This window comes from Lactuca sativa, chromosome 5, assembly GCF_002870075.4.
Source record: "Lactuca sativa cultivar Salinas chromosome 5, Lsat_Salinas_v11, whole genome shotgun sequence".
In the NCBI taxonomy this organism is placed as follows: Eukaryota; Viridiplantae; Streptophyta; class Magnoliopsida; order Asterales; family Asteraceae; genus Lactuca; species Lactuca sativa.
Genome location: NC_056627.2, coordinates 163,085,108 through 163,095,092, shown reverse-complemented (window position 1 = coordinate 163,095,092; position 9,985 = coordinate 163,085,108). Strand labels below are relative to the sequence as shown.

Sequence of the window (9,985 nt, the reverse complement as noted above, 5' to 3'; positions counted from 1 at the left end):
TATATTCGTCTTAACAAGTGGTATCAAATCTAAAAACGCATCTTAACAAGTTGTACCGTATGCATATAAAGTTGTACCAGTCCAAACGGGTCCAAGAACCGGAAAACCTGGACATGGACCTAGACCCAATAAGTCTCATCCGGTCCAGTCCACGGTCCACAATATTTTCCAAAACCAATCAGGTCCAAATGCTCACCCCTAGCTTTATATAATAATAAGACACGGATTATAAAATATAACTTGGCATACACATCTACAAAAACAATTATGAGTAAATTACAGAATAGTCCATGTTGGCAGTACATTTAACATTGTGATAGTTTCAGAAACTTAGCACGGTCAATCCCTAGAGTTTTAAAATCCATCACATTTGGTCCTTTTGGTTGTCCCCCTCCGTTAACCACAGACAAAATGACGATTTTGCCCATGAACCAAATGAGTAAACAGTGTGTATCTCGAGATGTTATGTACAGCCCCTGGTGTTCTTAGGTGATAAGATATAGACAGACCGTATAAATCTAAAACAATAAAATCTAATTTTATGATAAATCATACACATGACATGACAAACATCAACTTTCACTTCACCCCAGAAACAAATCGCCCATCAATTAACAATACAACACGCAAAGCAGGACCTCAGAATCTACCCCCACTGCAAAACATGTGTTTTCGATTATACCATCGTACAAAGTTTTCTTTCTTTTTTTTTTCAATTATAGCAATAGCATTGTAGTTTTGATCTTTTATAGTGATAGGATGATGATGATGGTTTTCTAACCTCAATTTATTCTCCATTCCAGTCTGTTAATTCACTGCGTGGTGCATATAGTTTGGCCATTTGTACATCCGCATCGATGTCGTTAACTACACCTCGACAACTTGGAAACCCACAATAACAGGCAAGTTGTTCATCAATCGAAAAGAATCTGCAATATTAAATTTATTTTTCAAAAAATAAAAGCATCATTACTAGATACAAACAGATAAAGTGTTGATTATATTATATATGGAAGAGAAGAAAACCTGTAATCGTATGTGAGTTCTTCCCACTGGGCAATATCCCTTTTGGCAAAAATGATTATGTGTTCATCTCCGTTCACACTGATAACTCTTGAATAACAATTTGGCTGAAAAAATTCAACAAAAGATACAACAAACTGAAATTGCTATTTCTTGCATTTACACTAAAAGAAAAAAAAAATAATAATAAATTGACATACTTCACAAGAATGATTAATCAAATGTGCTATGCTTCCTGCTCGTGTGGCATCAATTACACGCTCATCGTCAATCCGGAACATGTATGTCCCTGCACCCTGCATTCATTCATTGCAAACAATTTTATAAACAAATCAACCAATTACTTGTTTTTCCTTATCTTTTTTTGCATGTAATTTGGTAATGTTTGTATCTACTTACCACTAATGAGTTGTATATCAAGTGTTCTCTTCTGTCAGCTATAGGAGGTCTAACAATTTCTCCAGTATATTCAATTACCTGCAATACATTCATTAAAGATCTTCTAAGTTGTAACAAATACACAAATGAACGGAAGGATTTGAAATGAAAGGTGTGAGGATTTATTACCATATCTCCTGCTTTGTGTGGTTGTTTCGTAAAAATGCCAAATCCATGTATTCCAGATTTACCTGTGCCACAGCCCACAGATAGATAGCATTAACTCTTTTGGGTTGGTTTACCAAATGCAAAGTGAAATGCTGAAATAGGAAAGTTAGTTAGTTTACCAAATGCAAGTCTCTTTCTGAATGTTGTCCTCATGTATATATACTTCTCAGACATAGAAAATATGCTTGTATGAGCAACAGAATGAGAAGATGACACGTTGCTTAAGGACTCATGATGACAGAAGCCTCCCACCAAATATGGTCTGTTCTCCATATATGCTCGCTTCAAAGATGCAGCACCAACAACTTCAGGTTCTTTTCTTCCTCTTCTCCCAAAATAATCGTAAGGCTCTATCAACATTTCCAACAATCAAAAGATACGCCTAACATAACATTCACTTCTTTTCATTTTTAATAAAAGTATCATATTATCAAATGAGTGTTACCACATCGAGCACAGCCAGAAGAATTCAGTGGAGGAGCATAATCTGAACCTTGACTTGATATTTGACCCATTCGTTCATCAGAAACAACACGTTCAACAGAAGGATTAGGGCTATGCCTTTTACAAAACGACAATAGACGAATGCATTGATTCTCTTCATCCTCATCTATATGAACCATTTGCAGTCTATCCGCATCTGCAAGCTATATAATGGAAAAAAGAAAAAACACAATATAAGATTTCTCATTTACTTCTTACCAAGTGAAAATGAAGTAAAAACAATTACCTCAGCACAAAATCCAGCAGCACGAGCACAAAGCGGATGATATGCAACATAACATGCATTGTTTGAACACTGCAGCAGCAGAGATTCCAGAAATATGAAGAAGAAGAAAAAAAAAAATGAATCATAAATTCATAAATAGAAAAATGTTAAATGCAAGGGGTTACCTGGATACAAGCTCCATATGGAACACCACAGATGCTGCATAAAAGCTTCCAACGATCCTAAATAGATAGGAAAATAAATAATCCTTTAAGGGCCTTTACCTTTCTTGTGTTTAGTGGATGTAATCATGTAAATAATGTCTTGAAAAAGGAATTACCTTACTAATTCTATTCAGCCCATCAATTGGCTCCATTTTCTTGATATCAGACAAACAAGTTTCTGAAAGAGATAAGATGTTAAAAGAGCTGAAATTAATATGAGTATAAAAAAACAAACAGTAAGTGAACCTGGTATCCACATGGCACATGCTAGATGAGCCCACCTTCCATCTGTTGTAGGCTTCATAGCACCTCCTAAAAAAACAATATCATATATTATTATCATTATTATAAAGTATAAATTAATAAAAACAAGTACCTATAACTGGACAAAGGCAACAGGGTGGAGAACATTCAGGTGCCCCTGGGCGACATAAGTTGCATAACCAAAGGACTCCATCAACAGGTTCCAGTTCCCCATAACACCTTGCATGAACCTTTCATGGAAATACAAATATATCATTGATATTTCTGAATAAACAATAAGATTTTGAGTTTATGCTCACCATCATTCTGCACTTATCACACTGCAGAAACAAATTGTTGGCATATTCCTAAACAAAACAATCATCTGTGTTAGGGTTTAGGGTTTAAGGGGGAACTGTATTATTTGGTAAATTCAGCAAATTGAAAAGAAAAAAGAAAAACATTCACCTCATCCATGTGACAGACGTTGCACTTATCAAGATCCTTCCATTTAACATGAACAGGTCTATAACCAATTGGCATGCTGAGTAAGCTCCCTGATATCGTCTTTGAATTTGATGTCCCCTAAAAATAACACTGATTAAAAAAAAAATATATGATAGATATTTCGGTTTCCTAATACAGATAAATTCTAGGTGAGCTACTTACCTGTATAAGTTTCAACACATGAGGATCAGAAAAACCAAACATATCAGCACCCGACTTGAAGAAGCTCATAGATGCACCTTCATCATAACTATCTGAATGTATTTTTCTTATTTTTTCATAAATTTTATTCCAGCATGATGAAGGATCTGGACCATCAAACTGCATGACAATTGACAAAACAGATATCATTGCAATTACAAAGATTATAATGTTGTGAATTGTAATAAGAAAGAAAATCAAAGTAAAATAGAAAGAAATGCAAGTATGTTTATTGCATTTAGAATTAGCCCTACCTGATCTCCATCATCTGTTGTAACTCTAAACACAGGTTGGGTTTTTGTGCAAGTATCTCTCAGCACTTCCATCTTATATACAGAAAATACACTTGGATCTGAAATCAAGAAAAAAAAAAAAAGAGAGATTTTAAATGAAAGAATCATGTTAACAAAGTAAATATTATTAGTCTATTTAATAAAAGATAACCTGATAATGAAGGAAACTTCCTTGTAGCTGTATAACCTAAAGGCCAAATAGATTTCTCATCATCAAAACAATCCACATCTTTAACCATCTTACCTGTCAGTGGTTTGTAAAAAAATGAGTACAGATATAACTTAGAAGGGGTGTAAGGACATTTTCATTATGAACATGATTATTTACCAAGCTTTAATACTTCAAGATCCCCTACTATAAAAGGGCAACTTTTAGAACCCTTGAATTTTTTCTGTACTATTTCAGTACTACTCAAACACCTCTTCTTTGAGCCACCACTACCTTCATCCTCTTCACTTTCAGCTCCAATATCATTGCCAACACCATTTCTTAGCTGTAACATACCCTTTGGAAGTCTTTGTCTGCTAAGATACCTGAAAACTCAAAACACAACAAATATCAAATATCAAATATGTTTTCTTGAATTTCAGTCATAAATTAAAGAAAACAACTTACGTTTTTGCTTCTTCCAAGCTCCGAATGAAATCCAATTTCTTGCATTTCAGGTGGTAAGAAGATAGAAGCCCTTTAAGAAATGAGATCACTTGCTTTGTTTTAACCCTGGATATCAGAAAATATATAAGGATGTGACACACTTAGAACAAGAAATTACAAATATTTTGTATGTATAGAAGATGGAACCTAGCAAAATCATGGGTGCCAAAAAACTGCACAAGTGCTGATTTTTCTCCTGAAATCTTTTTTAAACCTCGACGAATGCTAACACATGACTCATCTAACACAATTGCTGGCCACACAGCATGACCTGTATTGTTATCAACAACAAACACCAGAAGCATAATTAAATAAAACATAGAGCTAAATGCAAGAAATAGCAATGTACTTTAATTCATTTGCTTATTATTTATAGCATCCCACTTTCATTTCTTCATATTACAGCATTAGACTTTGATAAATCTACTCAATTGTAGCAATGTCATCCACAAACAAAGCATTTTTCACCGCTATAAAACAAAAATATAATGCTATAATTGGATAGATTTTTCTTTTTCAAAGTACAATCCCTTGATAAGATGATAGTTAAAAGTGCAATGCTATGATAGAAAAAGGTGAAAGTAGGAGGGTAAATACACTAGTAGTACATGAAAGTACACTGATATGCTTTGCATTTAGCCCTATAACATACGTCAAGTATTTATACCATGTTAACTTTTCTCTCATATTATATTTATCATATTTAGAACTGAATGTGCATACCAGTAATTTTGGCCCATATGATATCCCCAGGCTCAATATCATGACAGTCATCCAGATTAGCAGCAAGTACAATCATCTCATTGACATCAAGATCATCTGTTTCTGAACAATGAAGATCGCAAGTCAACTCTAGACTTTTTATCTCATCTGGAGACACATTGAACTTAATTCTTTCTTTAGATAAGATCACCCACTCATCATCACCATCTTCGTATTCAACCTATTTTATCAAGAAAACCATATATAACTTTGTAAAGAACTGCTCCAAAGATTTTTGTGTATGCAATTGCAATTTGCAAAACAGGGATTAAAGAGACATTACATGATGACGATGGCTTTCTGAGTCATACTTTGCAATTCGGCCAAAATACCAATCAGCATCTAATGGCCAGTAAACCTTCAGTAATTCAATACCCAAAGGTGTAAGATGAGGGAACATTAAATTTATTATATGAAACAGGTATAAGAATCAAGGCTTGCCTTGCATTCTAATCCAAGAAATTTCTGGGGATCCACACCTTCAAATGTCAGCCTGTTTCAAAGATCAGAAGCTGGTATATAGCTTACCATTTTTGTAGTAATTTGAACAAAATAAATGGAATTTCTTTGAATAGAACATACCTCACCCATCTCTTGGTGCGACTTGCATTGGTGGTGGATTTATTTGTATCTTCAGTCTCAGTTGCTTCAGTTCCATCACCACTGTTTTTGTGGGAGACGTTTTTGTCGTCATTGTTTCTGTTATCATTGTTTTTGCTTCTTCTGCGGCCACTGCTAGCGCTAGCATCATCAGTTCTGTTAGGTTTTCGAGATGATTCTCTCAATCTTGGAGCATCAAGACAAACTGAATTAAGCCCTAGATTGATAAGCTCTTGACTCGTCTTCCTCTTCTTGTTACTAGAATTTTCCAAAACCCCAATAGACCTCACCTCCCGATCTTCGCCATCAAATTCAACATCCTCAACTTTCGGTACAACAGCAGAAACCGTATTTGGATTCGAACGAAAACTATCGTAAACAGAAGTGCCATGGAAACTATCACTCCTTTTGCGACGGCGACTGCGAGAGTAGAAATAAATGACAGGTGGTTTCGGTGGCGATGACTTTGGATCCACGGAGATGGCATCTTTATGAACCCCTAAAATGGAGTATTTCCTAGCTTTCACCTTCTTAGACATGACATTCGCGTAACTGCAAGGGGATGTAGCTGAGTACACGAGGTCAAGGGCAACGTACCTCGCCTCGCGATGGTGATGACGATGATCTTCTTCCGATTGAACCAGTACTTTCTGCTCCTCCGGCGGCGCTTCTTCGTCGGCGTCTTCTCTCTGCTTGTTATCGGCGGTTGGTGATAACAATTGAGAAGAAAATGCCATTCGATTTGGGAAATTTGGGGATTTTCAAAGATTAGTGTGACATTGTAACTAGGGTTTCAAAATTGAAGTAGCAGTGAGCTTTTTGGAGGGAGGAGAGAGCTCTATTTTCCCCGGAAGAACCAGTTTCCCGCCCCACAGACGACGAGCAAGGAAAAAAAAGAAAGAAGAAAGGAGTTGCTTATTTTATGAGACATATATATATTTTCACTTACACCCACTTGCATGTACTTTGCATCCAGGGGAAACCCTTTACTTTCATACTTGTTAAACTTATAGAAAACACTCAAAACTTGGATTTTTAACAAATACCTTATTGGATATATAAAATTGCATAGGGTCTTTCCATTGAAAAATGTCAAAGTATATAAAGTTGCTTTAGCAAAATCTTGTGAAATACCTAGTTTAAAGGTGTTATAACAATTTAAGAGACATAATAAAGCATAAGGGATTATATGAAAAAAGTATGAAATCATTATTAAATGCATGTTGTGAGACTTGTCTTGGTGGTGGAATGTTAAGTCTCCAATTGTAAAATATATCCTGAAGTCATAAAATAATTCAATAAAAATCATCAAAGTTTAAAGAAATATATCAAAGAAAGGCCACGACTTTCAATATGATGCAAGGGAGGGGAAAGACATCCTAAAGGAAGGGATAGTGACTTAAAATGGTAATATATTTTTTGATTTGTACATATTTAGTTACTGAGTTTTTTTTCCGTCCACATTTACCACTTCAACTTGTTAAACTGTACACATTCAGTCCATAGGACCTGTTACCCCAGGTTGGCTGGGAAAAATGACTTAATAGGGTAATATATTTCTTATTTTGTACACATTTAGTCCTTAATATTTTTATACACATTTAGTCCTTAATATTTTTTGTTTCAACATAAGTTATTCTTGTTTTTGTACTCATTCAGTACTTATGAATGATTTCTTTAGGTTTTTCTCACAACATCTTACATGGGACAATCATTGATGAAGTGTATGGGGCTGTTGATATTTATCTGTAATGTCTCATTTACACAACCAAAAATTTTCATTTTTAAATAAGACAAAAGTCTCTAATTATAAATCCATTATTAAGAAAAAAAACGTTTATTCCAAAATACATTTTTCGAAAATCAAAGTAATATAAGAAAGGCAGAATCATCAATATTGTTGATGAGTGTGTACAATTATGTCTTTGCATTCCCACGATCAACGATAGAACCTAAAAACATAAACAACTGGGTAAGCACAAAGTTTAGTGAATTTCCTCCAAAATACTCGATACAACAAACATATTATCATGCATAACGAGCCCACACTCATCATATTGGAATACCATGGCCCAATCAGTTATCGGACTGGAATGCCAACATGCAATAGGTCCAATCAATTATCAGACTGGAATACCCGGGGTTTGTCGGCATGCCGCCTTAACCCAACCGCTCTTCTCGAGCCTCCGCGACTACACCTTACAGTCGGCCCGCACCAGGTATCTTGGTCTACAACATATAGCAGGACCACCTCAACCTATCACACCACCATATGACTATCCCACATAAGATGTCGTGAGAAAAAACCTAAAGAAATGACTTATTTTGCAACAATATATATATATATATATATATATATATATATATATATATATATATATATATATATATATATATATATATATATTAATGACTAAATGTGTACAAAGTGACAAATATATTACAATATTAAGTCATTTTTACCGGCTAACCTGGAGTAGCTGGTCATAAGGACTAAATGTGTAGAGTTTAACAAGTTGAAAGGGTAAATGTGGACGAAAATAAAAGTCAGTGGCTAAATATATACAAATCAAAAAATACATTACCCTTTTAAGTCATTATCCCCGTAAAGAAAAGGCGTGTCTTAATACTTTGTCATGTATTTTTTCAAGACCCTACATTTGGTTATCAAAAGGATTTATTTTTATGAAACCATTTTTTCTTGTGGGTGGGTTGGAATATATATATATATATATATATATATATATATATATATATATATATATATATATATATATATATATATATATATATATGGGTTTCATGGCGTAAAGTGTAGGAAGGGAGTTTTAGGGTTGGCAGTTATCTACGTAAAATAAAGCTATGTGTTTAAGTAGGTTTGGCACTTTTTTGAATAACTCTTAACGCTTTTTGGTTTACATTGGTTAAGGTTATATATAGACCAATAATAGGGTGTGTATGGGACGGTTTGGTTCGGTTATTGGCCAAAACCGAACCATAACCATTATAATTGGTTAATATATTTCGATAACTATTGTACAGCGGTTAATATATGTTTTAGTTAATGGTTTTAGTCGGTTAATGGTTATGGTTAATGGTTAATATCGGTTAACCAAAATGGTCAAAGATGACATAAAAATAAAAATAATTTTCTATAAAAATTAAAAAAACGTAAAGTTCATCGTAATAAAAAGTGAATGATTGTGTATATATAATTGTATTGATAGAAGGTTACTTATCATATCTAACTCCAAACAATTACCTTTTAAAATTTCAATTTCTAATATAATTACTTACCATATATTTAATATTATATTTTATTAAAAATATTTATTAATATTATTGGTTCGGTTCGATTTATAATAGTTCGGTTTTAGATGAAAACCATAACCGGACCATATTCGGTTAATCAAAATTAGAAACCGAATCATATCTTTTAGTAATGGTTCGGTTAACATGGTTTGGTTATAGCGGTTAATTTGGTTATGTTTCGGTTTTTCGATTAATATGCTCACCCCTAACCAATATCAGGTGATGGTATTGGTCTATTTGTGTCGATATACAAAGTTACTACTATGTGGATAAACATTCTTAAAACGCTAATTAATTTATCTGATAAAACGCATGAATCTTTTTTCTTATTGCAAGAGAAGGATTGGTGATATGTCTTTATCGATCTTTCATAGTGTGATGTTTAGTTGGGAGATCAACCACTCAAAGTCCAGTTCCTACAGTCTTTGATATGGAGTTAAAGAAGGTTGTTTCAGTTAAGGCTAAAATGGAGCAATCAAATTGGATTTTGTCAATGTGTCGGTTCTCAAGGGGAGGGGTTGAGGTCAAGCAATGTGATGTCCTTCACTCTTGTTGGTGATATTTTTTATGTCGAATCATAATGATCGATGGTATTACGAATTAGATAGTTATGTGGTTTTTTTTACATTTCTACAACTAAATAATGGATTGATAAGTACACCCTATTACTAATTACACTCCTACTAGGTGGAATAGTCTTAACTGTATTGAGGTGAGTATTATTTCTTAGAGGTTTTCTCTAAATAAGTTGCCTACGATAGATAACTTGGTTGATAAAAGTGTTGATGTTCCTAATGTGTGTTGTTCGTTATGTGATGGAGATATAGAGTCCATAAACCATGCGTTTGTT

At 34.0% G+C, this 9,985-nt stretch overlaps 1 protein-coding gene across 1 annotated transcript; it reads right to left on the bottom strand.

Annotated features, from left to right (window-relative positions):
- Positions 1-226: 226 nt before the first annotated feature.
- Positions 227-6,742, bottom strand: LOC111877011 (histone-lysine N-methyltransferase ATX2). The gene is made up of 25 exons (XM_023873563.3): positions 5,806-6,742; positions 5,665-5,716; positions 5,507-5,581; positions 5,185-5,404; positions 4,609-4,732; positions 4,423-4,527; positions 4,135-4,340; positions 3,958-4,050; positions 3,768-3,865; positions 3,475-3,633; positions 3,274-3,390; positions 3,126-3,173; positions 2,939-3,056; positions 2,809-2,874; positions 2,679-2,740; positions 2,524-2,580; positions 2,360-2,428; positions 2,075-2,276; positions 1,749-1,979; positions 1,591-1,652; positions 1,423-1,500; positions 1,224-1,319; positions 1,027-1,130; positions 782-929; positions 227-655 (listed from the first exon to the last, which is right to left on the bottom strand). Exons 1-24 carry the CDS (start codon positions 6,558-6,560, stop codon positions 788-790), a joined length of 3,339 nt encoding a protein of 1,112 aa, XP_023729331.1. The 5' UTR covers positions 6,561-6,742; the 3' UTR covers positions 227-655; positions 782-787.
- Between the last annotated feature and the right edge of the window lie 3,243 nt (positions 6,743-9,985).